Source organism: Bos grunniens, chromosome 17 (assembly GCF_055505025.1).
Source record: "Bos grunniens cultivar Pamir isolate PY7600 chromosome 17, Bosgru_T2T1.0, whole genome shotgun sequence".
Lineage (NCBI taxonomy): Eukaryota > Metazoa > Chordata > Mammalia > Artiodactyla > Bovidae > Bos > Bos grunniens.
Genome location: NC_141181.1, coordinates 51,373,258 through 51,400,392, shown reverse-complemented (window position 1 = coordinate 51,400,392; position 27,135 = coordinate 51,373,258). Strand labels below are relative to the sequence as shown.

Sequence of the window (27,135 nt, the reverse complement as noted above, 5' to 3'; positions counted from 1 at the left end):
GAATATTAAGGAATCGCTTCCCAGAAAATATGGTTTTTCCAGTTGTCTTGTATGATGTGAGTTGGCCCATAAAGAAGGCTCAGTGATGAAGAATTGATGCTTTTGAACTGTGGTGTTGGAGAAGACTCTTGAGAGTCCCTTGGACTACAAGGATATCCAACCAGTCAATCCTAAAGGAAATCAACCCTGAATATTCATTGGAAGGACTGATGCTGAAGCTGAAACTCCAATACTTTGACCACCTGATGCAAAGAACTGACTCACTGGAAAAGACCCTGATGCTGGAAAAGATTGAAGGTAGGAGGAGAAGGGGACGACAGAGGATGAGATGGTTGGATGGCATCACCGACTCCATGGACATGAGTTTGAGCAAGCTCCAGGAGCTGGTGATGGACAGGGATGCCTGGCATGCTGCAGACCATGGGGTCACAGAGTCGGACATGACTGAGCGACTGAAACTGAGGCATAAAATGAAATTTCTGGAGGTTGCAAGTTTCTGAAGCCAGACTGTGACCTGCCGAGGTCCAGCCCCGGCTGATCCAGGGTATTCGAAGCAGGGACGGCGTCAGCGACCTATTTATTTATAAATATTTATCAAAGATATAAAGAGTAATAGAATGAGGATAGCTCAGTAGGAAAATTCAGTGGAGAAAAGAGGCTGAGTAGCTTGGTTTATGTGGGAGACCAATAAAACTTCAAGACAAGAAGTTTGCACCACTTACGTAGGCCACAGGCGTCCTTCCGTTCTCCCAAAGGAGAGGAGACACTGAGGCCTCCCTGGTCAGATCTTAGAAGCCCAGGCATAATTAGCAAGCATGGCGGATTCTGCGCTCCAGATGGAGACTCAGCCAGAATTTGAGAAAGACAGCAACATGGGGAGACCAAGTTTCGGTGAACAAGGCCCGCACTTTATTTTCCACAGTAGTTTTTATACCTTAAGTTGTGCATAGAGGATAATGGGGGAAGGGGTGGAGTCATGCAAGGACAGCAGTTCCTGGTTCTACTCGAAGCCAGGCTTTCAAACTTATCATATGCAAAAGTTCAGGTGATTTACATCATCTTCTGGCCAGGAGGCCTGTTAACATTTTAAGAAACTTATCTTTCTCTAAAGGTGATTATTCCAAAGTCAGGCACCAGCCTCCAAAAAAGCATTGGACAAAGCTGCATTCCTATAGGGCAAAGGTGAGGTGGGCTCAATCAAGAAAAGAATTAACTCAAGGGTCCAAGGTTATAAACATTGAGGCTACTACTTACATTTCTATACACCCATTGTATCAATCAATACACTGCCAAGGACACAGTAGGCAAGGAGTATGGAGACTTAGCAGCAAACATTGGCCCAATAAGTGAAAAACCCTTCACCAATACAATTTCTAATCAATCTTTTAACTACTCAAAGGAATCTGTGTTTAGACAGTTTAGAACATCTGCCTCTCACAGTTGGGAGGCTCTGAACAATCACATCTGGCCGGAAAAACCTATTCAGGCAGGCTAGAGGATTGCCAAAGGAGTTTGTAGGTTAAACACTGTCACACCCAGGAATTATTAACTGGAGCTGTAAGCTAACTCTTTTTCAGAGAGAGGTCATGGGGGACAGCCCCCCGTAAAGTCAGAGGTGTAGGTGAAAGCACAAAGCAGAAAGTAGGCAGACTCTGGTTTTGGGGGTAGATGCTCGAGAACTTCCAGGGGGACTCCTGAGGCTCGAGCCCGCCTTTGCGTAGGCCGAGCCTCCTTCCTCATGACCTTTGCCATGGGCGGAGCTCCTCACGCTGGCTCCTGGCAGTAATAGACTTCCAGCTGAGCTATTCCAGATCCTGAAAGATGATACTGTGGAAAGTGCTGCACTCAATATGCAATATGCACTCAATATGCAATATGCCGGCTCCCGGCAGTGACCCCTGCATTTCTCCCCTTTCATTGTAAGGAATTTAAGAGGTGATCTCAGCACCTCTGAGAATGAGAACCCAGACCTCCTAACCACCTGTGTGCGCAGCTCGCCCTCCAGTGGCCAAACCTGTAATTGCCCAGAAGCCCAGCATCACAGCCTGAAAAGGGGAAGGATTTTCCTATCAGCCTGCGAGAAGGGGACTGACCCTCCAGGTGGGGAAAAACCCAGTAAGGATTTAAACAAAAGATGAGTGTGGTGATAGTTTACATTTCAGGAGGGCCTCTCAGGGCTTGCTTGAGGAAGGGACCGCACAGGACAAGCGTGGGACCCAGATGGACCAGGCTGCCAGAGCCTCCTCCAGGCGAGAGACCCCAGGGGCTCTGGAACTGGAGGGTTGAACGCAGGGTCCCCAGCCCTGAACCCACAAATCGGGTCCACCCATTTTTTTGAGCTCCGCACTGACTTTGCCAAGAAGGTATTCTTCTTCTTCTTTTTTTTTAAATACTAGGAAAACCACCCTAATAGCTTCATTCTCAGTGTGTAGCAAACACTCCATAAATATTGGTTGAAAGAGTGACCATCTGAATGAGCAAAGGAATACATGGGAATGTGAGTAACCATCTTGGTTAAAACTAGTTTCTGGTGAGGTGGCAGGGCTTACATTACAGGCTCTCGGGGTTTAGGGACTCCAGTAACTGGGGTTAGGACTTCCAGTATTCTAGAACATTCTAGTATCGTCTAGGGTACAGACACAGCAACTCAGGAATCCCAAGCAGGGGGTTGAGGGGGGAGCTGAGTGAGCACAAGAGATCAGGGAGGCTTCCTGGAAGAGGGGGCATGGCTGGAATTGAGTCTTTGATGATGGCCAGGACTGAGCCAGACACTTATTCCTCAGGCAGAGTGAGTGGTAAGAGGAGGAAGTGGAGGACACAATAAGGCACAGTATAGAGTTCCTGAATTAGGCAGGTCTGGTGGTACCCGGATGAACATCTTTAAGCTTTAATAGTTAAGTATTTTTTAATATTTTTTCCGATTGTGGTGCCGTTGATGTACAATATTATGTAAGCTTTAGGTGTACAACAGTGGTTCACAATTTTTAAAGGTTATATTCCATTTATAGTTATTATCAAATATTGGCTATATTATCAAATATTGGCTATATGTACAGTATATCGTTGCAGCTAGTTTTTTAATACATAACAGTTTGTACCTCCTACTTCCCTAACCCTATCATGCCCCTCCCCCGATTCCCTTTCCCCACTGGTAACCACTGGCTTGTTCTCCACATCTAAGAGTCTGTTTCTTTTTTGTTATATTCACTAGTTTGCTTTATTTTTTAGATTCCACGCAGTTACGTCTTTGTTGGTGGCTCAGAAAGTGAAGAGTCGGCCCGCAATGCAGGGGACCCGGGTTCGATCCCTGGGTCAGAAGCTCCCCTGGAGAAGGGAATGGCAACCCAACTCCAGTACTCTTGCCTGGAGAATTCCACAGACGAGGAGCCTGGCGGGCTAAGGTCCATGGGGTCGCAAAGGGTTGGACACGACTAAGCTACTAACAACAACAACAAGAAAAATGTAACTTGCCTGTTGGATCCACAAGTTCAGATAAAACTTTTTAAAAGACCAAATTTTTTTAAAGAAAATTTCTTTTAAGTCAAAAAAGTGGATCAAATTGAAGAAAAATATTGTTAGCCAAGTCATATTGTAGGCGGGGTGGGGTTACAGTGTAAAGTGAGAGGGTAGGAATAAAGCCTGAGTCAAAGGCACTCCAAGAACTCCCGAGGCCCTGGCCGTGTTAAAGCCTGATGCTGTGTCTCTTAAGGTGGCCTCGAAGCCCATCCTTCCCCTGTGAGGCCAGAGGGCAATTCCTCTCTGAATCCTCAATGAAGTCAGTGGCTGGGTTTAAGGACCAAGCTTGTACCAAAAAAACAAATTAGCTTGAACTTTACCAAGATATTCAGAAGCAAGATGTTCACATAATGATATGCCTGGAGGCTTAATTCACCTCTTCCATCCTGTGATCACTTGGGGACACACACACACACACACACGGCAGAATGGTTTGTGGAGACTGTCTCTTTTTTCCTTCATGGGCACGCAGGGCTGAACGCAAAAGTTGCAAGTGTCTGTGATGAGGCTTGGACACGGGAAAGTCAGCAGTCTTCTCAGTGGTCCTCAAACTCAAGCTGAGGAATACTTGTCACCTGTGAGTCTCCCCAGAAGCAGGCAGCAAGCTCTCTTCCCTGGGCCCCTTCACAAGCTCCTCACTCTGAAGCAGGCAGGTGCAGCCCTTCCCGGCCATTCAGCCCCCACCAGAGGCACACTCTCAAATACTGGTTTCCAGAACTGATCTAAAAGACTGTGTAACCCTTTTGCAAGTCGGTGGTTTCCACTTTGTAGCCTTCTACGAATGTGAAGAAAGGTCAGATGGAGGTGTCAGTTGATAGATCACTAAAAATACTTTTTGGATGATAGATCACCACCCTATTTTTGCCCATTACTCAGCAGTCTAAAAATTGAGTGAAGGACCTCCTGTATAGCATGAGGAACTCTGCTCAATACTCTTAATGATCTACATGGAAAAATAATTTGGGAAAAAAAAATGCGTGTATGTGTGTGTATAACTGAATCACTGTGCTGTACACCTGAAACTAACACAGCATTGCTAATCAACTGTGCTCTAATCTAAAATAAAAATATCCTCATCTTTTAAAAATAAAAAAATGTAAATAAAAGAATTGAGTGACTCTGCTATCAGAATATTCCTTCTACTTCCAGCTATTTATTCATGTAAACAAGGCTTCTCTGCACTTATGCAAAACAAGAATAGGATTGATGACAAAATTGGTCCCATTCTGGCAGTCGCAGTCATTCATGGATACATAAATTAGCTGAGAGTGAAGAGGAAACCACCATCTCATTAGCAAATGTACTTCCATGCAAATAAAAATCACAAAAAAATGTGATACCACTACAAATGATAATGATTTTTTAAAAACCCAGAAGTACCAAGGTATACCTAGATGGTGGGAATGTAGAACGGCGCAGCTACTGTGAAAAAGGTTAAACACAAACTTATGTGTTACCATGTGACCTAGCACTCTCATGCCTACCTATTTTCCTTAAGAGAAATGAAAATCGGGAATTCCCGGGTGGTCCAGTAGTTAGGACTCTGTGCTTCCCCTGCTGTGGGCCCCAGTTCAATCCCTGGTTGGGGAACTAAGATCACAAGAGCAAAAAAAAAAAAAGAAGGAAAAGAACAAATATATGTTCACACAAAAACCTGTATTTTCGTGTTTGTAGCAGCTTTCTATGCATAATCACCAAAAACAGGACATATGTGAAATGTCCTTCAACTCACAAATGGTTGGAAACCTGTGGTACGTACCTATGAGGGAATTCTACTCAAAAATCAAAAGGTGGGTCAAAAGATGGGGTGGGGATAATGGTTCACATGGATGCTATTCTTTCTTAAGGGGAACTGAATTCATGCAGAATTTATATAAAATGTTAAATATACACAAGTTGGAATTCTTAAAACAGTGGAAAGGCAGGCCTGCAGCCCAGTCTCTGAGAGGCACTCATGGCAGTAACGAGAAATGAGATACTGGCTAAAAAGAGCCTGGGGCTTCCCAGATGGCGCTAGTGGTAAAGAACCCGCCTGCCAAAGCAGGGGATGCAAGAGATGCAGGTTCGATCCCTGGGTTGGGAAGACCTCCTGGAGGAGGAGATGGCAAGCCGCTCTAGTATTCTTGCCTGGGAAGCCCCATGGGCCAGAGGAGCCTGGCAGGCCACAGTCCATAGGATCGCACAGAGTCAGACACAACTGAAGTGACTTAGCACTCGAGAAGAGCCTAGAACTTCCAAAGGAACCGCACCCCCTCGCCAACCCAGCCTCCCATAAACAGGCTGTTACAGACTCAGGCAATCACTTTTTAAAAAGGTTTATTACTTCAATTGTGAATTATTTTTAAAAGATGATATTCAGTTTTTCTTCCAGTAGAAAAGAGACAAAGGCTTGTCCCAGAGACCAGGAGTCCCAGACAGATGGGTCTCCTGACCAGACACCCAGGCTGACGTCCCAGACGGAGCCTCTCTACCTCTGCCCTGGCACCTAGTAGCTGCAGACCTTGGTGGGGGGCAGCTCAGGGCACAGCCTCCTGCCACCCCAGTCAGGAAGTGACCAGCTCAGTATACAGGATGATGTCAGTTTAGGCTGGAGGGAAGGGACCCGCACACCCAAACCCATGATCCTGCAGGGGGTTTAGGATGCATCTCCGTTTCTGAGGCCCAGATGGCTGTCCAGTGGCTACAGCTTTGGTCCGGGCTGGGTGCTGAACCACAAAACCTTGCCCACCAGGTTCAGGCACAAGAAGTCAGCACTCCTAGGCTGGATTTGGGGACAGTGGCGGCCTCTCAGGGCAAATGCCCTGTCCTGCATGGATGAGCCACCAGGAAGGGGCTGCAGTGTTTCACAGATGGAGCGGGCCGCTGGGGAGAGGTGACGTGAGTCACTAAGAGCCTGGGCTAGGGGACCCCGTGCCCATAGCACCTACGGTCAGGCCTGTGGATTACTTGGAGAGAAGTTTCCAGAACAGTCCTTGTTGACCAGTCTTTCCCCCAAGTCTCTCAGCAGCGGCTCCATCCCTGAGTATCTGCACACACCTGTGCACACGTGTGGACACGTGCCAGGGGCATGTGTGTGTGTGTGTGTGTGTGCGCGTGCGTGCGTGCAATGTGCAGGAGGTGGGGGGCTCAGACTTTGGGACTGGTGGGCTGTCCACGGAGCGAGTCCTGAAGAAGCGGGGTGTAGGGGCTGGGAAGTTGGTCTGGCTGAGTGGCCAGACAGGGCTGGCTGATGGCATCTTTGGAACCCTGTGGAGAAAAGGCAGGGCACGCTGCATCACTAAGGCCGGCCACCAAGCCCCGCCCATGCCAAGCCCCGCCCACAACCCACCCCGCCCCTTCACATCCTCCACCAGAATGGAAACCCCCCTGGGAGTCCCCATCAGCAGTCCCCACCAATCAAGCCTGAGATGAGAAAAGACTGGAGTGACCTACAGACTCCTGGGCCGCAACTGCAAGGGTCTCCCCATCTCATGAAACACCATCCCGCCCTGCCCTCACCCCATTTTAGAGATGGGGAAACTGAGGTCCAAAGGGACTCGCCTAATACAGAGAAAAGGGCAGAGCAAGGTATTCAGGGCTTATATAAGCAATACTGTCGACACAGGAAAATTGGAAACCGCCTAAACGTCCACTGATATCATAATGCATCAAAAACGTAGAGTCGCAAAGTGGTAGTCAACCTACACAGCTGTCACAAACAGAAAATCGAGAAAGGGAAAGCCAGCTGCAGAGTGATTCACATAGCATGCCCTCCAGAGATGTTTCAAAAACTGATCTGTTGCTCATGGATACAGATTTAGAAGGGGAAAACAGGCACACACCAAATTCCTAGAAATGACTGTCTTGGGATAGGGGGAGGGGCTGTGGGGCTTGGTGGGGTGGGGGCAAAGGGCACACAGTGAAATGGAGAACTGGGACAAGATGTGAACAATTAATGCTGCTGAGTCTGGGTGAGAGGGAACTCGGTGTCGTTCATCTAGCTTTACCTTTTTTTTTTAATTTCACAATTTAAGGAAATTTCATGAAATTAAAGAGACATGGATGGACCTAGAGCTGGTTATACAGAGTGAAGTAAGTCAGAGAGAAAAACAAATATCGTATATGAACGCATGTATGTAGAATCTAGAAAAAAAATGGAACAGATGAACGTATTTGCAGGGCAAGAATAGAGAAGCAGATGCAGGGAGCAGACATGCGGACCCAGGGGAAGGGGAGGGCGGGCCGAGCTGGGACACCAGGACCGATGTGGGCACTGCCATATGTAAAACAGATAGCCAGTGGGAAGCTGCTGCATAACACAGAGAGCTCAGTTCGGGGCTGTGTGCTGACCTAGACGGGTGAGATGGGGGTGTGGGAAGGAAGCTCAGGAGGGAGGGGATATATGCATGCATATAGATGAGTCACTTGGTTGTACAGCAGATACTGGCACAACATAGTAAAGCAATCATACTCCAACAAAAAAAAAAAAATTAAAGGTAAGCTGTGATAATAAAAACTGGGGGTAACTTTTCATCCCCCTAAGCCTTCTATCTTCATTCCCCTTGAAGAATGGAGAGAGATGCCTTCTTGCCCAGCAGCTGTGGCTGGAAAACCCCCAAAACCCCTGCCCGCTTGGACCTTGCGCACAAAGCCCAGAGGTCTGCTTCACTGCGGGGTGGGGAAAAATCAAACTCCACTCTGGGCAGGACCAAGGGGAAGGTGAAACTCCCGGCTCCTCTCCTGTGGGACTGATCTCAGGCTACCCAGACTGAGCCACATTCCAGCCAGGAGCAAGGAGGGGAGGTGGTGGGGGTACGGTGTCAGAACAAGACCAGTGCCCCCCGCTGACCCACACTCCCACATACAGGCAGCACGCGACAGTCGGGGTGGTGGGTGGAGGGCAGATTCTCAGCAATGTGGATCCAAAGAACTAAGACTGGAGACAGCCTCGCTCAAAAGTGATCAGTTCTAATGAGGTGGATGAAACTGGAGCCTATTATACAGAGTGAAGTAAGTCAGAAAGAAAAACACCAATACAGTATATTAACCCATATATATGGAATTTAGAAAGATGGTAACGATGACCCTATATGCAAGACAGCAAAAGAGACACAGATGTAAAGAACAGACTGTTGGACTCTGTGGGAGAAGGCAAGGGTGGGATGATTTGAGAGAATAGCACTGAAACATGTATACTATCATATGTGAAACAGATCGCCAGTCCAGGTTCAATGCATGAGGCAGGGTGCTCGGGGCTGGTGCACTGGGATGACCCTGAGAGATGGGATGCGGAGGGAGGTGGGAGGGAGGGTCAGGATGGGGAACACATGTACACCTATGGGTGATTCATGTGAATGTATGGCAAAACCCACCACAACACTGTAAAGTAATTAGCCTCCAATTAATTTTTTTTTTAAGTGAAAAGGGGAAACTGCTTTTTCAAGAAAGACACATGTAACAAACCCTCAAGGAAGCAGAACCTGAGACAGATTCCTCCTCCTCCTCCTGTTCCCTAACACTGTCCTTTAACTGAGGAATGAGGACTTGGAAATAATGAGACTCATAAGAAGGTAAGAAAGATCCAGGAACATGCCCTGCAGGGCTGCCTAGTACAGTTGTCCAGGTTGATCACTGTACAAAGGCACTCAGCCAAGGGGGCTATACATGGGTTGTATTCTGTGTTCTAAACCTTCAGTCCTAAAGCAGGCCATGTCTGCACAGAGGGGCTGTATTTTTCTTACTCACATAAAGACATCTTTCTGGGCTAGCAGCTAAAGGCCACCCCATGCCCAAGTGCAAGGCAAGGTGTGGGATCTCCCCCAGGTGTTCAAAAAAGGTTAGAGGCTTCCCTGAAGGGATTCTAGGTCTTCTGGACCACTAGCAACTTCTCAGGTGCCTGCCTGGCCCCCTAAAACAGCATGAACAGGACACTGCCTTCCCCAAGCACATATGACTGGGGATAGGGGTCTCATCTGGGCTCAGCCTTCCAGAAGGCAAGGCAATAGAACCTCTTTAATCAAAAACTTCTCTGGGACTTCCCTGGTGGTCCATAAGACCATGCTGCCAATGTAGGGGGCGCAGGTTCGATTCCTGGTCAGGGAACTAAGATCCCACATGCTGTGTGGTATGGGCAAAAGATTAAAAAAAAAAAAAAAAAAAGCCTTCCCTGATAACTTGAAGCTTGAATTCTGTTGGTAAAGTCAAGAGGAGACTCCAATGTTTGGTGTGGATTTTTTTTGGAGGGGGGCGGGGCAGGGAGTGGTGGGCAGGATATCCTGGCTGCGTCCAGGGAGGCATAGCCACAGGGCTGAGACCTCACAATCACCAGCTCTATCTTTGCTAAAAGCCAATAACACCCTTCTAGGAAGACCTCACCCTTACACCCCCAGAACACCAAACAAGTTTCTGCAGAAGGGAATTTTGGCTGGAAGGGGGAGGGGTATCCAAGGGGCCAAACTGTACCTAAGAAGGCGTCCCAGAGGAATTCTGGGAGAGAGGAAGGAAAGCGGGGTACCCATCTCTGGCTAGGATGTCCTGCTCCCAAGCTCAGGAGGACACCCCCTTAACACTCAGCCCTGACGTGGTCAGGCTCTCTTATCCCCAGATTGGCAGGAGGAGCCCCCCAGAATCTGGCTGGGGACACAGCTGTCCCTCCCTTCTGCTCCTCGCAGGGACTGGCAGCGCCTGCCAGCAAACACACCCACGCCAGCACTTGGCGTGTTCCGTTTTCTCTCCTCCTCCAACCCTGGCAGTCGAAGCAAACTGGAGCAGCCAACTGGCCCCAAAGAGAAGGGCTGTCGACTCGTCCTCAGGCTTAGCTCTGAAGAAAGCTATTTAAACCCGGGCAGGCACAGCCCAAGAAGCTGGCGAGGGCGGCACATTTTTCAGAAACCAAAATAACAGCTATGATCAGAGGCACAACCATAGTGCGACTGACTCACTGCTGCCCAAACCCCAACAGTAGGGCTAAGAGCTCTGCCTGTCACCTCCCCTGGCTGGACTTAGCTCTCCTAAGACCTCAGACCTAAAGGAACACAGCCCAGAGGAAGGTGAACCCACAAGGCACCAGCCTACTTCTTCTGCAGGTAGGCTGTCAGATACAGGGAGGGCAGCTCGTTAAATGTGAATTTCAGGTAACCAACGAACAGGTTTTCAATATAAGCGTGTCCCGACAATTGCATGGGACACACTTAGGCAAAAAATCATTCACTGTTTACCTAAAATTCACATTTAACTGAGCATCTCTTTGCTGCTGTTATTTCTTGGGAGTTTTTTTGGTTTGTTTTTGCTCAATCTGGCAATCCTACCTTCAGACTGAGTCCTGGATATATAGTGGGTGCCCAGGTGATGCCTAAATTGTTTCTTCCTTGGTCAGTCATCCCAGATTCACTTAAACCAATCTATATCAGGGACTTCCCTGGCAGTCCAGTGGCTAAGACTCCACGCCTCCAATACAGGGACGTGGGTTCGATTTCTGGTTGGGGAACTAAGATCCTACACTCCGCAGGGCGCAGCCAAAAATAAATAAATAGACCAATCTACTCATAATCCCCTTGGTTCGTGTGCGCTTAGTCGTGTCTAACTCTTTGCGGCCCCATGGACGGTAGCCCACCAGGCTCCTCTGTCCATGGGGTTTTCCCAGGCAAGAATGCTGGAGCAGGATGCCATTTCCTTCTTCAGGGGATCTTCCCAACCCAGGGATCAAACCCACGTCTCCTGCACTGGCAGGCGGATTCTTTACCACTGAGTCACCAGGGGATTAAAATAACACATTCCCGGGGCCTGTCCATGATTCTATTTCAGGAGGTTTAGAAGAATGTCCTCAGATCTTCATTTTTAGCAGACTTCCCCAGAAGAGTCAATTGCACCGGAAGTCTGAGAAGCAGCTGACCTAAACCTCGATCCTGCCTTTTTAAGACAAACTTGAAAATAAGACACCGGCCCCACTAATCGCCCTCCATCCCCTACCACATCTGGGATCACTCAGAATGTAAGAAGACAGCAAAGTACACATTTTCAGTCTGTAGACAGGTGAAGTGCAGGCTGAAGAGATGGATGAGATCCAAAGCCTTTAAGGGTGCCAGAGTTCTACTCACTACGGGAGGAGGTGGGGAGTGGGGGGGCATTACCTGGTACCCACCTACAGTCTTGCTTCTTGCAGTACAGTCCCCTTGGGAGCTGATGTCATCAGGAATTCAGAATAGGCCTGAACGGCCTCCTTATCCTTTGAGCCCTTTTTAAAACTAATCCAAAATAAATAGCATTTCTCCTAGAAGATAACCAAGCTAATTTATAGTTGCCGTCGCAGCTGAACACACACGGGTTTTATAGGTTTCTTCAATTTGCAGGGTTCTTCAAAAAGCAGAGGGTGGGGTACAGAACTTTCACGTCCAACCACCATTAATGATTGCAGTTGGGAGATCTGGGAAGTGATAGTGCCCTTCACCCAAGACACGTACACCAGCATCTTCAGGAAACACATTTGGTCAGATGGGCAAACTAAAAAGGGTCTTTCGGCCTGAGAATTTAGGCCAAGTTGAGCAGGGCAGATGGGCTATGGTGCTCATGGCGGCTCAGCCTAGTCTCAGAGAGGTGAGCAAGTGGCATGTGGAGAATTTCATGCTGTACTGACTGAGCCAGCAGGTGGCATTTTAAATAGACCAGAAACAGAGGTGTTTCTGTTTAAAATAATTTTTTTTTCAAGAATGACTTGAACAAAAAAAACGTCTTTGAAGAGAAATTAAAATATGTTGAGTTTAACGACGTGCCATTCTTTTTTTTTTCCCCCAGGGGAAATATATAAAAACACAAAAGGCCTAACCCTTGCTAAACCAAAAATTACACGTGTTTGTCATTCAGCTGTGTCCAGCTCTTTGCGACCTCATAGACTGTAGCCTGCCAGGCTCCTCTGTCCAAAACACACAATGGGATAAATTTCATTGATTGGGCCTCCACTATAACCTGCGGGGAGGGAGCCTCACCATAATTAATAGAAAGGATGAATAATCTTATGGGACTTGGGGGACAAGGATGGGGGGTGAAGCAGGGAAGTGTTCACATCCTGCATCCTCAGTCTCCTCCCCCTTCCCCTTCTAATAGACCATTAGGAGAGAGACAGAGGGGACAGAGGGCGGGGGCTGTCTGGCCCCGCCCTCACCAGCTGCTTCCCCTGGCCCCGTCCACCTCACCCCCACCCCCCGCCTGTGTGGCTGTGTATGTCTTCACTCCTGGAAACGCACAGTGATGCTGGGCCTGGGGAGTCATCCACAGACTGGGGGCTAGGGCCTCTGGTCCCCTCTGTCCTCCAGCATAATTCATTCCAAACACCATTGGGAGTTCCCTTCTGCTCTGGCTGGGACAGTGACAGAGGACAGGGTCCCCAACGTTCATTGGGGGCTCAAGACACCAGAGGCCCTGGTACCCTCACATCAGTGCAAACCTTTTCCCCCGAAGGATGGGGAATTTGGAAGAGAAATGGTGATAAAGGTCTGAAAGCCCAGGTTAAGAGCCTGGAAAGGTTTAATATCGCCCCAGCTACCAACAAGCAAGCAAGCATGCAATCTGCCTCCGAGAAAAAGGCAAAAGAGAAAAGGCTGTTTGCCAAAGCTAAAGCAAGAAAGCGGGTGTTGCAGGTGGCCCGAGGGGGCAGCAGAGAAGCTGGGCAACCCCCCTCCGAGGCCCAGGCCTGGGGCTCCAGGAAAACTTGGAGGGGGGTGCCCCACAGGGGGGTTTCTGGTTCATGGATTCAATATGGCCTTGCAAGACTCTGCCACTGAGTGGTGTCCGCTGTCTACCAGCTAGCTACTCACCCAAGTCCTCTGCCCTGGGGACCCTTGTCACCATGTGATGGCAGTAACCTGCCTAAAGCCCCCTGGTCTCCAGACCTCACATCCTATTCAGGTCTGTACCCCCCAAACTGTGCAGTGTCCCCTCAAAATAAGCTGTGAAAGTGTCAGTTAATGCCATGAATGAATTCCTGAATGATGCCAAATCAGAAAGGGGTTTTCCTTGGGACTTCCATGGCAGTCCAGAGGTTAAGACTATGTGCTTCCCCTGCAGGGGGCAGAGGTTCAATCCCTGGTTGGGGAACTAAGAGCCCGCATGCCCTGCCGCAAGGCAGAGGGAAAAAAAGACCAAGGAAGAAAGAAAAGAAAAAAAGAAAGGGGGTATTTGTTGTCCCCTGATCTTCTTCCAGACTTTGAATGGCAGATGCCCCAGGACTGGTTCTTCAGGGCTCTTGTTCCTGAATACTTGCTCCCATTCTGGTCCAAGCCAGAGTATCCTAGCTCACCTGGGCCTCCCCACTGGTCCCCCTGCTTCTGCTCTCTCATTGGAAGGCCTATTAATAGTTGCCACATGTCAACCGACCCAGTCACTCCTCTCCTTAAACCTATTATTGACCAGAGACGTATCAACATGTTTTTAGAGAGTGAATTAACATGTTTAAAAAAAAAACAAAACACATTAATACAATTAACATCACCATGCGAAGTTGTTAGAGCTTAAAATTGATTAAGGGCTCATTATACAGCTTATGATTGTCATTATCACTCACGGTTTGCTTCATTAAGGTTTTTGTTCCAATCCTGTTTATATTATAAACGTAAAATTTTCCCCAAAATGACACATTGTGAAATTTTGAGTGAAGAATAATTTTTTGGTGAATTTTAGGCAGATACTTTCTCTGACTGTCTGCACAACATATATACTAGTGTCTCAGAAGACAGAACATAGTTCTGATTCAGACAATGTGAATATTAGACCAACAAAGAGACAAAAAACCTTAGTGATTGATTTTGATGCAGAAAGTGAAAACATAACTCACGATGCTAGAGAATGCTCCTTTGTTTCTACAGAGGAGTGGGTTGAAGACAACATTTCATGAAAATGAGAAGACTGTACAGGTGTGTCAGGGGTAACTATTGATTGCAATAACCTACACACAGTCAAATAACAGAATTAATTTTTGGCTGGCCAAAATAAAAATCGCCGGCTACAGGCATTTGTTTCTGCAAAAATTCCCCAGTCAATAATGAGTTAAAAGCTTCCAGTCATCCCTTGGAATCAGTTCCAAGCCGCTCACCCTGAGTTACAGGGCCAGGAATGACCTACCTCTGCCTCTGAGATACCACCTCCCCTGCTGCCCCTACAGCCAATCTAGTGTGGCAGGATCCTCCAATACAGCCCCACCCATTCCTGCCTCAGGGCCTTTGCACTGGCCATTCCTCCACCTGCAGCAGTCTTTCCATGACTCTGTGCTGAGCATTCACATCTAAGCCTAAATTCAACCTCTTCAGAGAAACCTCTTCTGACATTATTGCTATCACTGTCCCCAACCTCCCTGGATACTGTGGAGCCCAGTCTAGCAGCCAAATGTGGCTGTGGAGGCTTTGAAATGGGGTGAGTCCCAATCAAGATCTGCTGTAAGTGTCAAATACACACCGATTCCAAAGACTGCACTCAAAAACATAATGCAAAAGTACTTAATTTTTTTATATTGATTGCAGATTGAAATGGTAATCTTTTGGATATATCCAGGTTAAATAAAAGATATGATTGAAATTAATTCCCTTTTACCTAACGTGGCTATTAGAACATTTAAATTTAAAATCACACATGTGGCTCGTGTGGTATCTGTCCTGGACAGCACTGCCCTGAGCCCATCACATTCTCTATCATCTTTATCATTGGTGAAATCACTTCTTCTGTTTAGTTACTTGACTCCCACCTGTCTTTCCAACTAGAATGCTGGTCCCCGCATGCCCATCAACAGGAACTGTCTTGTTCACTGTTGTACGCGCTGTACCTGCCAGAACCTGGCAGCCAGCAGCTGCTGACTAGAGGAACAAACCATTCGAGTACCAGGTCTCATGATCCAAAACCACTGCAGTGCCTCTAAAGTTGGGCCCCCTAGCCTCCCAGAACAGGCAGAGAAGTGGTAACAGAAGGTGCAGGAAAGGCAAGGATGCAGTGATGGATGGCTCCCCAGCCCAAGCAGAGACCTAGGACTGCTGCTCGAAGTGGGTGCAGGCTGAGGGTGCAGGCTGTGTCCATGGGCACAGCAGGAAGGGACAGTTGGGGAATCTGACTTAAGCCCCTCCTTCCCCCAAGCAGGCAAGCAAGGGACCACTCAGCCCAGGCCATGCTCTGACCACTACTTACTTGGCTCCGGATTTGGTAGATGATGGGGATGAGCAGTAGGACGCAGCCCAGGGCAACGAGCACATACTGGGCATAGTGTAGCACTTTGGGCATCAACACCAGCTGGATATAGAACGTCTCAAGGGTCTCACCCTCCATTGCTCCACTCTGGGGAAGAAGGACAAACAGATGGACTAGGGCCACATGCTATAAGCTGAGGGTGCAGATGCCACTCTATCCCTTCCCCATCCCAAGACCACTGGCCAAAGCATGCCATTAGCCAGCCTCTATGTCCTCCAGGGCCACACAACAGGACTATATTTCCCAGACTCCCTTGCAGCTAGGCAGGCCCATGTGACTTCTTCTGGCCAATGGGATGTGGGCACAAGGATGTTACAATTTCCACGCCTGGCTCCCATGTGATTCTCTCCATCTCTTTGCCAATTTACTGAATGGAAATGGATTCTGAGGATCTCCGAAAGGTCAGGACCAAACGATGGAAGGAGCCCAGATGTCCCCAAATGTCTGCATGGAGCAGAGCTCCACCTCCCCCCTCCATCAGACTGTGATGTGAGCAGGAAGCGAATTTGACATTTGGAGACTGTCTGTTCCGGCTGTTAGCTCACCCTAAATTAAAATGAACTAAGCCAGAAGGAATCTTGAAAAGCTGGGAGAAAAGGAAGTTCAATAAAAAGCTGACACACTGAAAACGAACTTCCCTTCATCTTTGGAGAAGTGGTCACATGCATTAGCAAAATTATTTTATACCCTGACCAGGGACTTTACAATCTCAGGCAGCTTCGTCTTTCTCATCTCAAGTGAGCCTTTCAGTCCAGTGGCATGATTGACATAAGGTGCTTGGAGAGGGTGAAATTTCTAATAGACTGTTCTGCATCACAGAGTCCAGCCACCCAGTCCCGCCTCCCCACCACACACAGCCTCTTGCCTCAAATGCCCACATCAGCTCCTCACTGAGGCATCAGACACCATGACCACAGGTACCTGATACCCAGGGAGAGGGAGGCAGCCTTACCTCTTCGAACCACATTAGCGGCAGGACCACTGGCTGGATGTTCCCAGTTTGTCTGGAAATAAGGGAGATCAAGCAAGTGAGAAGTTTTGTCAGGGTGCCTCAGGTCAGACAGCTCTGGACCTGTGATTCTACAACGACTATATCGGCGTGGTCTTGAGGAATGGGTATCTCCTGATGGGAAGCAACCTGACAATCTGACAATATCTTTTTAAATGAAAACTTCATGTCTTCTATGTGGTAGGTGCTGCCAGGGACCTAGCTGATGTGCATTTCTTCCTCTTTGAAACAGAATGCCAGTTTTTTGCAGGATGGCAATGTACCCAGCTAACAAACAATGTGGTTTATGCTGATCCCCTGCTTTCCTTCAGGGAGTCTGGAATTTGGGTGCATACCAGGCAGAAAGCGCCGATGTGACCAGCCCCCAGTAAACATCCCCTGGGAAGAGTTTCTACTGGGCATCCCTGGTAGGGGACACTTCACACATATCACAACTCATCACTGGGAGGAGGAAACATGTCCTATGTGACTCCCCTAAGAGAGGGCTCTAGAAGCCTCTGTCTGGTTCCCCCAGACTTCACCCTGTGAGCCTGTCCCCTTTGCTGGTTATGTTTTGAATATTTTCTATATAATAAATCACAGCCGAGTCTTCCCAGTGAATCATCGAACCTGAGAGTGGTCCTGGGAACCCCCGACACAGTCAGTTACCAACAAGCTGTGTGACCTCGGGCATGCCCCTTACCCTCTCTGTGCTTCCTCTGAAAAATGGGGATTATAATGAATTCCCCACAGGGTTCTAGTGAGGACTGAATGTGGATACATGAAAAATACCCAGCATATAGAAAGTGTTCAGTGTTTATTACTGTTGTCTAGTTGTTAAATGGCTTTCCAGGTGGGTGGTTCCATGGTAAAGAATTTGCCTGCCAGTACAGGAGACTCAGGAGACACAGGTTTAACCCTTGGGTTGGGAAGATCCCCTGGAAGAGGAAATGGCAATACATTCCAGTACTCTTGCCTGGAAAACTGCATGGACAGAGGAACCTGGAGGATTAAAGTCCACAGTGTTCTAAAGAGTCAGACATGACCTAGCGACTGAGCATGCAGCTGTTAAATGCCAGGAAACAACAGAACAAACAAATATTCCGTAACTTCACCTTCCTGAGTCTGCTTAAAGAAGGCACAGCTGGAGGGGAGATGGAACCCACTAGGGGGACAGGCACTAGAGTCGGCACAAAAGGCCCAAATCCTCAATCACAATTCTCAAAGATCACTTATTAAGGAGAGTGCTGGGTAGTGAAATGAATTTACACAGTATCACCTGCAGAGGAGACAGACATGGAAAACATTCTAGAAATACAAGGGGGGTCCACCTTCACTTCGGCCTCTTTCATCTGAGTTTCTAAGAACTGATGTCAATTAAATGCACAGACCGTGCAACCCTCGTGCCTCTATCTTGTGACCAAACAGCACAGAAGTTCCTCGGAGAAGTCACAGCTTGATGGCTCTGTTTCTGGAACAGCTGTGTTTCTAGACTTTGCCCACACTGGTTCCTCAACAGCCCTCAGGGATGTTGATAAACACCATCTTTGAGACCACCACCCCAGCCCACAGCAGCTCTGAACAGCTGGGGACACAGAGCCCCAGAGAGATCAAAGTAGCAGTGTGTGGCCACCAACAAGCAGAATCCAGCCACCCAGAGAGACTGACCGCTGGCTTGGGCAACATTTGTCAGAATGAACTCTCAACAGGTGAAACTGAGGTGTTAAAATCCAGATTCTGAAACCTGCGTTTGCAAATGCATCGGATGTGGCCACACTGAGCCCGAGGCCCCTGGTGCTCTACAGAGACTGGCCCTTGGCCCCTCCCCACCCAGCCTGTCCGGTTCCTCTGTCCTAGTCACCTGCCCGCCCTGAGCATGAAGTTAGCAGACCAGGCATTGAGTGATGGGGGGCCCTCCGGAACTCCAGCCTGAGCAGCAGACGCCTAAGGCCCAACATGGGGCTGTCTCACCAGCCACAAACACTTCAGGAACAAACTCTCTGAGCAGACTCAAAAGGTAAAGATGGAAAGCTTGGACTTGTTGGCGGTCCAGTGGTTAAGAATCCACCGGCCAAAGCAGGGGACACAGGTTCAATCCCTGGTCGGGAACATTCCACTTGCTGTCGAGCAACTAAGCCAGCACACCACAACTACTGAGTCTGCCCTCTAGAGCCCGAACTCTACAACAAGCTAAGTGACTGCAACGAGAAGCCTGTGCACCGCAACGAGACAGCAACGAAGACTTAGCAAAGCCAAAAAATTAAAAACTAATTAATTGAATTAAAAAAAAAAAAAAAAGCCAGCAGAGGAGTGCAGATGAGCTATACGAATGATCCCCAGTGCACTCAGACAAAGTGTTATTATTCTTTCCAGCTGAAAGACATCTCACAAAGCCAAACAGATGCTCACATTCCTGCAGCCCAGGAATCTTTCTGAAGGATTTTTTTTTTTTTTTTTAATGGAACCATTTCAAACACACTAAGTACAGACCCTGACAGAACAACCAATCAGCATGCTCCCTCACCCGGCTCTATCCTGAATGAGTGAGTGAAAGTTGCTCAGTTGTGTCCAACTCTTTGCCATCCCATGGACTGTAGCCCACCAGGCTCTCTGTCCATGGAATTCTCCAGGCCAGAATACTGGAGTGAGTTGCCATTTCCTACTCCAGGAGATCTTCCTAACCCAGGGATCGAACCCGGGTCTCCAGCATTGCAGGCAAGATTCATTCCCAAGTGATGTTATAGCAAGAGTTGGCGAGGACATGGAGATGCTGGCACCCTCCCACGCTGCTGGTGGGAGTGTGAAATAGTGCAGCCGCCCTGGATAACAGTCTGACGGTTCCTCAAACGGTTAAACATAGGGCCACCAGAGGACCCAGCAATTCTGCTGTAAGATATCTATCTACCCAAGAGAAATGAAAACATACATCCACATACTCAGGCATAAATATTCAGAGCAGGACTTCCCTGGTGGTCCAGTGGTTAAGAATCTGCCTGCCAATGCCGGGGACCCAGGTCCCATCCCTGGTCCAGGAAGACTTGACGTGCCAAGGGGCAACTAAGCCGGTATACCCCAACTACTGAGCCTGTGAGCCTAGAGCCTGTCCTCCACAACAAGAGAAGCCACCGCAACGAGAAGTCTGTGCAACGCAACCAGAGAGTAGCCCCTGCCCGCTGCAACCAGAGAAAGCCTGAACACAGTAATAAAGACGTAGCACAGCCAAAAACGAAAGACACAAACTTTTTTAAAGATTTAGAGCAGCATTATTCATAACGGCCAAAGAGCAGAAACAGCCCAAATGTCTATCAGTTGATGAATAAAAGCACGGTCTTGCCAGGCAATGGCATATTATTCAGCAGTAAGATGGACTGAAGTGCTGACACCTGCTACAACATGGATGAGCCCTGAGAACCCCAGGCTAAGTGAAAGAAGCCAGTCACATACAACTCTGTTCACATAAGATGGCCCAAATGGGTAAATCCAGAGAAATGGTAAGTAAATTAAGGGTTGCCTGAGGCTGAGGGAAGTGGGGAGTGACGGCTAACGGTGCAGGGTTTCTTCTGTGGGTTGATGGAAAAGTTTCAAAATGGACTGTGGTGATGTCGTCCAACTCTGTGAATATCCTACTGCACTGTATGTTCTTAAAGGGTGAGTTTGGTACCGTGTGAATTAAATCTTGATGAAGCTGTTACTGGAAAAACAAAAAAACAGAAAAAGAAAACCTGTGCTTAAAAAATTTCTCCTGTCTACCATATGACCCAGCAAGCCCACTCTTGGGCATATACCCAGAGAAAACAGTAATTCATAAAGATACATGCACCCCAGTGCTCACTGCAGCCAAGACACAGAAGCAACCCAAATGTTCGTCAATAGAAGAATGGATAAAGATGTGCTGTGTGTGTGTGTGTGTGTGTATATATATATATATATATATATATGAATATTACTCAGTCATAAAAAGGAATGAAATTGTGCAGTTTGCAGAGACACGGATGGGCCTAGAGACAGTCACAAAGAATGAAATAAGAAAGAGAAACACAAATGTTGTATATTAACACTTATATATGGAATCTAAAAAGATGGGACAGATGAATCTATTTGAAAAGCAGAAATAGAGACACAAACATTAGAGAACAAACGTATGGATTCCAAGGAGGGAAGGGAGCTGGAATCAGTTGGGAGATTGGGATTGACATAAATACAATGGATACTATGTGTAAAATAGATAACTAGTGAGAACCTGCTTTACAGCGCAGGGAACTGTACTCAGTGCTCCATGGCGACCTGAACGGGAAGGAAACCCAAGGAAGAGGGGATGAACGCACACACAGAGCTGAGTCACTCTGCTGTACGGCAGAAACAAAGCAACATCGTAAGGCAACTACACTGCAATTAAAAACATAAAAAAACACCTCTCCCCCCTCAGGTGAATGGTCTCACTAGAGAATGAGGTTGGCCAAGTTTCCATTTTCAAACACGGTTTTAATTTTTGCTACCCTGTCAAGGGAGAAACAGCTTGGATAGAATATTCTGACTAACGGGGGACAAACGTCAACAGAGAAAAGGCAAGGGTGTCAGGATGTGGTCTGGACTCAGCTCAGAGCTAAGATTCCCCTTAGGAGTTCAAGGGGCAGGGACCAAATCCCACATCCCTCCCCAGACTTCGAGTTCCCAAGAACAAGGCCAGAGTCTCCCTGAGTCCCCGATCTCTCAACCGCAAGGCAGCCCCTGCTCACAGACCCCACTCACCCGATGCCTTTCACAGACTTAAGGAAGAGGCTCAGCTGCAGTTTCACAGAGCAGTTCATGGGGATTCCGGTGACCTGCGGCAACAAGCACAGTGAGGGGCTAGCCCTTCCTGGACCCCCGAGAATCCCTTCTAATCCCCCTCTCCCTGTTCCCATTCAAGAAGGTGCATGTCCCAGGTGAAGTGCCCATCTGCTGGGGTCTCCTCTACCCACTCTAACCCCTGATGGGTAAAAACATATTCCCCAAATGGCTCTTATGTCCACAACGTTGAGGGAACCCCTCCAGGAACCAGACTATCTCTGGATGGGAAAAAATAATCCTTTCCATCTTTCCACTCATACAAGGCATTCCTGAGTACAGAAGGATATTTCTCAGTCATTGCCCCTCCCTCCAGCCTCCAAATAAAATAGATTTGCACATTGATAAAGTCACTATCTTCTCCAACCCCCCACCCCTCTCCATTCCCTCCTGCCAGCATCTGAAAGAGAAAGTCTGAATCAGGAAGCATGCCTGGTCCCTACTGTTTACTCCCTCAGTCGTGTCCGACTCTCTGTGACCCCGTGGACTATAGCCCACCAGCCTCCTCTGTCCATGGGATTTTCCAGGCAAGAATACTGGAGTGGGTTGCCATTTCCTTCTCCGGGGGAATCTTCCCCACCCAGGGATCAAATGCGCTTCTCCTGCATTGACAGGAGGATTCTTTACCACTGAGCCACCGGGGAAACGTGGCTAGTCCCTAGTGCCTCTGAAATACAATTTCATGGAATCTCTATTTCAACAGAGCTCATGCCAAGGGCAGGCGATGATATTTCACAGAGAGTTTAGTGATACTTTTTCTTTGTGTTTAATTTTATGTTAACCTTCTTAGAGAAAATTTTTTTCCTTTTGTTTTTTTTTTTGGCTCCACTGCACAGCTTGCAGAATCTTAGCTCCCCGACCATAGATCGAACCCCAGGCCACCACAGCAAAAGGGTGGAGTCCTAACCACTGGACTGCCAGTGAACTCTCCATTTGGAGAGAATTTTTTTTTTTTGGCTTTGGGATCTTAGTTCCCTGACCAGGGATCAAACCTGTGCCCCTGTATTAGAAGCACAGAATCTTAACCACTGGACTGTCAGGGAAGTCCTGGAGAAATTTTTAATTTCCAATTTGAAAGCTTCCTTTGTACAGGATTTTTTTTTTTTAATGAGATCTTGTTTTTTAAGCAGTAAGTCAATAACGGGAGAAGTGACACACATCTAGAACCAAAAACCAGGAAGGTGGTACCAGAATGGTGTCAGGAAATGAGACTGGAGGGACTTTCCTGGTGGTTCAGGGGTTAAGAAACTGCCTTGCAAAAAAAAGAATCTGCCTTGCAATGCAGGCGACACGGGTTTGATCCCTGGTGGGGGAACTAAGATCCCACATGCCTCGGGGTGACTGAACCCTCGTGCCACAGCTACTGAGCCCGTGCCACAACTAGAGAATCTGTGTACCATGAAGGACCACATGACACACCCAAGACCCAGTGCAGCCAAATAAATTTTTTTAAAGAAAGGAAATGAGAATGGAAAGGAATCTAGGTTTGAGGACAGACTGCTGCTTCTCAGCTGAGACTCTTTCTCATCTAAAAAGTGGAGACAGCTCTGCCCACCTCGTAGGGTTTCTGCAAGGGCAAAGTCAGGGATGCAAGACAGCCACACTCAGGGCCATAAACGCTGCGTCGTTATCACAGACACCAGTGGGAACAGGCATTATCTTCTAGCATAGCCCAGCATCCTGAGGTCTTCTGGGGCCCCAGGGCACAGAGGAACTGGCCAAAGGCCATGCTGCCATGGCCGGGGAGAGTTTGAACTTGAGAACCTGGCAGGATGTGAGTGAGATCCCCCATGTATGAAAAAGCGTTCATCCGGTGGGCCTGAGGCTGCCCTCCTGGCATGGTGGCCCCTGTTTGGCCTCTGGGATCCTAGATTTCAGGGGGCTCCCATCTCTCCCTGACAGATAAGAGGGGCTCCCTGGGCCTAGAGGGTTTGTAAAACAGGTTAGTTTATGCTGACACCTACTTTCCTTCCTGGAGTCTGGAGTCCGTGCCAGGCAGAGGGTGCCCGCAATAAACACCCTGGGCGCTGAGTCCTGACTGAGCGTCCCTGGCTGAGGACACCTCACACGGGGTGCGAAGTGTGCCCTGTGTGATGCCCCAGGAGAAGGCTCTGGGAGCCTGTGCCTGGTCCCCGCAGACTTCACCCGCCGTGCCTTCCCCCTTTACTGACTGTGCTTTCTGTCCTTCACCGTGACACATCACAGAAGTGAGTGTGACTACCTGCTGGGTCCTGGGAATCCTTCTAGCAAATCCTCCAATTTGAGGGTGATCCTGTAGACCCCGACACATCCTGCTCTCCAGACTCTACATGCTGAGGTCTCTGCTCGGGCCACTTCCTTCCCCAGGAAATATGTCTCCTTCCCTCCCTGGCTGTCCCTCCAGCTGCTGTCTGGCCACCTCTTCTTGAGCAAAGCCCTGCCTCTCCCCCTCATCCCAACCCCACAGAACAGATACTTGCCCCACGAGCCCACATCTGTCAGGGGTTTCCCTCCCCCAGTTTCCGGAGCAGAAAAGCAGGCCACAGAGAAGCCGCTGCCAGGAGGCATTCTGTTTTCAAAGCTAATGAGAACAGAAATCAGCAGATCCACCCCCATGCTCATCCTCCCCAAATCAACAACAAATCCGAGGCCACTTCCTCTCCCTGTCTGCCTCCGGCCTGAAACGAGAACTAGGAGAAGACTACTTCTGCATCTGCTGATTCACTGCTGCAAAATAACTCTTTGCATCTCTCCAGCCTCCCAGACTTAACTTTCTTTCTCAATGTGGGGGAGAAAAAGAAAGTCCATACGCTAAAATGAAAGTCACCAGTGAGAACAGAGAAAAGTCAGCAGAGAGAAAAAAAGGAATAGAGAGAGAGAAGCCGTGAAATGAATGAACTAAAAACGAACGTGGAAAACCATTTGTTAGATTTCTAATAAAAGCCTTTGTTTTTTCCTTCGGCCATACCGCATGGCACCTGGAATCTTAGTTCTCTGACCAGGGATCAAGCCTGTGTCGCTTGCATTGGGAGTGCAGAGCCTTAACCAAAGGACCACCAGGGAAGTCCCTAATAAAAGCCTTTTAAAAACTGGTTAAAAGTTTAAGACAATATGGAAAAGCCTTAACATGTCTAACAATAAAGACTGAATTTAATCTAGAACATGTAATAGAATCATATTAATTATGATCAACTTAATTCATTAATACCCACTTCATCAACTGAATATTAATACAGGACAGAAGGTAGTGGGCATTAAAAGACCTGTTTGTATAGTCAATACTTTAAATTAAGTAACTGTAAGTGTAGTATAAACTTTAAAAATTGTGAATCACTGTATTATACACTGGGGCTTCCCAGGAGACTCAATGGTAAAGAATCTGCCTGCCAATGCAGAAGACCCAGGTTGGATCCCCGGGTCAGGAAGATCCCCTGGAGGAGGAAACGGGAACCCACTCCAGTGTTCTTGCCTGGAAAATCGCATGGACAGAGGAACCTGGCAGACTACAGTCCATGGGGCCGCACAGTCAGACACGACTGAAGCAACTGAGCACAAGCACTTATTATACACTTGTCACTTGAATAATACGGTCTATTAATTATACTTCAGTTTTTTTAAAAGGTTACATCCTCGAGGGTTCCAACTATATGACATTCTGGAAAAGGCAGAACTATAGAGATACAAAAGATCAGCTGCTGCCAAGGGTTTGATGGGAGTGAATGTAGAACGTAGTCGGGGGATAAATCGATAGAACACACGGGATTCTGAAGGCAGTGAAACCATTCTTAGGAGACTGAATGGTGGACACAGGTCATCATGCATTTGTCAAAACCCATAAACCTGAACAACACAGAGTGAAGCGTAGTGTAAGCTACTGACGTTAGTTAATAACAACATTCATTCATCCATTGTAACAAACTTGGTGCCAGGGGAAAACGAGGTCTAGGAACTCTGTATTTTCTGCTCAGTTTATCTGTAGGCCTAAAACTAATCTAAAAAACAAAACAAAAACAAAGTGGGGACTTCCCTGGAGGTTCAGTGGTTAAGACTCTGTACTTCCACTGCAGGGGGCAAGGGTTTGATCCCTGGTCAAGGGAACTAAGATCCGACGTGGTATGGTCAAACAAAAAACAAAACAACATCAAAAAACAAAGTATATTATTTTTTAAAAGACAGACATATGCAAATGATACTCAGGTTTAAAGAAAAAACATTTTGAAATAATAAAAAAATTTTTAATTAAAAAAGAAGACCTATGTTTGAATTCAGCCTTATCCCTTGCTTACTCTCAACCACTAGGATCTCAGTAAATCAAACCCATGTTTACTGAGATATAAGTACTTCTGTGCTAACCGCTAGAATTCAAGCAATTAACAGGACAGAACAGCTCTTTCCCTGATGGAGCCAAGAACCCCATTTACTAGCTGGAGCACTTAACCTCTTTGGGCTGCAGTTTACCCATCTGTAAAATGGGAATGGCAATGCCCACCTCCCCGATTATTATGAAAATTAAATGAGTTGGTGCATGTGGATGAATAGGATTATGTCTGGAGCATAATGAGCATTCTAGAAATATGAATGTGAAGTGTGTGCAGTCATGGCTGACTTCACTAACCCAGATTTATTTTATTTTATTAATTTGGCCAAGCCATATAATTTTCGGGATCTTCGTTCCCCAAACAGGGATTGAAGACACACCCTCGGCAGCGAAGGCATGGAGTCCTAACCACTGGACAGCCAGGGAATTCCCAGTCTGGATTTTTAGTGAAAAAAGAAGAGAGAGCTAGAAGGTGGAGTGCTAGGGGCTGTGGGTTGAGTCAGTGACTAAGAAAATCTGAGTAGTACCAAGGAAAACAGCATGAAAAAGCATCAAGGAGAAGAGCTTCCAAAAAGGCCTATGGAGGGAGACCACGAATGTCCACTCCAGAAACAGAAACCCAAAGAATTTTTTTAACTAACGATAAAGCCACCAAGTCCAAAAGGGCAAATTTGCAGTGAATGGAGGCCCTAAGAGAAGAAGCAACAGGGTAAAGACATGCCCAAGGGAGGGTCACGTGTGCAGGTCTGATATGCTCCTGGTCCCTGTTTGTAGACAAAACATCACACAGGACAAATTCCCCCGAACCCAGTTTATCTGCAAGACGTGCCAGGTTCTTGTCGGTACCTAAAGATCTTTATGGTATGTTGGCACAGCCAGAGGGCTGCCTCTGGCTAATTTACAGGTTGATAACTCCTAATTAATTTACTGTATTATGATCTTTTTATAGAGACAATTCCCTTATGAAGAGATAATAAAGTCCTTGCACTATGGAGTCGGGGCAAACTTTGATGACTTGATAGCCTAGAAGCTATCAATGCCAAAGAAACCCAGGCTTCCCATCCCCACCCTGGAACAGCCTGGTACCTGGCAGGGAGAGGAGAAAGTTGAGTGCGCTCCAAACAGAAATTCCCCCCACCCCCACCCACAGGCTGACAGGAAGGGGCTCACCGGGTGGATGTCCAGGAACAAGGAATGTTCTTTTGGGTTAGGATGGAGGCCAGACACTGCCTCTGCCAGGACTGGGTCAGCGTTGTAGAAGTGAGGATGGGAGAGAAACAAGGGCGCATCTGGAAAGCAAAGGGGC

At 47.7% G+C, this 27,135-nt stretch overlaps 1 protein-coding gene across 4 annotated transcripts in view; it reads right to left on the bottom strand.

The window, feature by feature from the left end:
* Positions 1 to 5,815: 5,815 nt before the first annotated feature.
* Positions 5,816 to 27,135, bottom strand: part of SCARB1 (scavenger receptor class B member 1) — a 93,280-nt gene continuing 71,960 nt past the window's right edge. For 2 of the 4 annotated variants that reach the window (XR_015144429.1, XM_086347283.1), the window contains 6 exons: positions 27,000 to 27,118; positions 21,455 to 21,528; positions 16,670 to 16,721; positions 15,658 to 15,804; positions 11,636 to 11,764; positions 5,816 to 6,762 (listed from right to left, as the gene is read on the bottom strand). Coding sequence is in view for 2 of the 4 variants with exons in the window: in XM_086347283.1 (XP_086203409.1) it covers positions 11,636 to 11,764; positions 15,658 to 15,804; positions 16,670 to 16,721; positions 21,455 to 21,528; positions 27,000 to 27,118 (521 nt within the window). In the remaining 2 variants the exon portion in view is untranslated. The remainder of the gene's footprint in view (positions 6,763 to 11,635; positions 11,765 to 15,657; positions 15,805 to 16,669; positions 16,722 to 21,454; positions 21,529 to 26,999; positions 27,119 to 27,135) is intronic. The other 2 variants (XR_015144430.1, XM_086347284.1) reach the window with 1 other exon arrangement.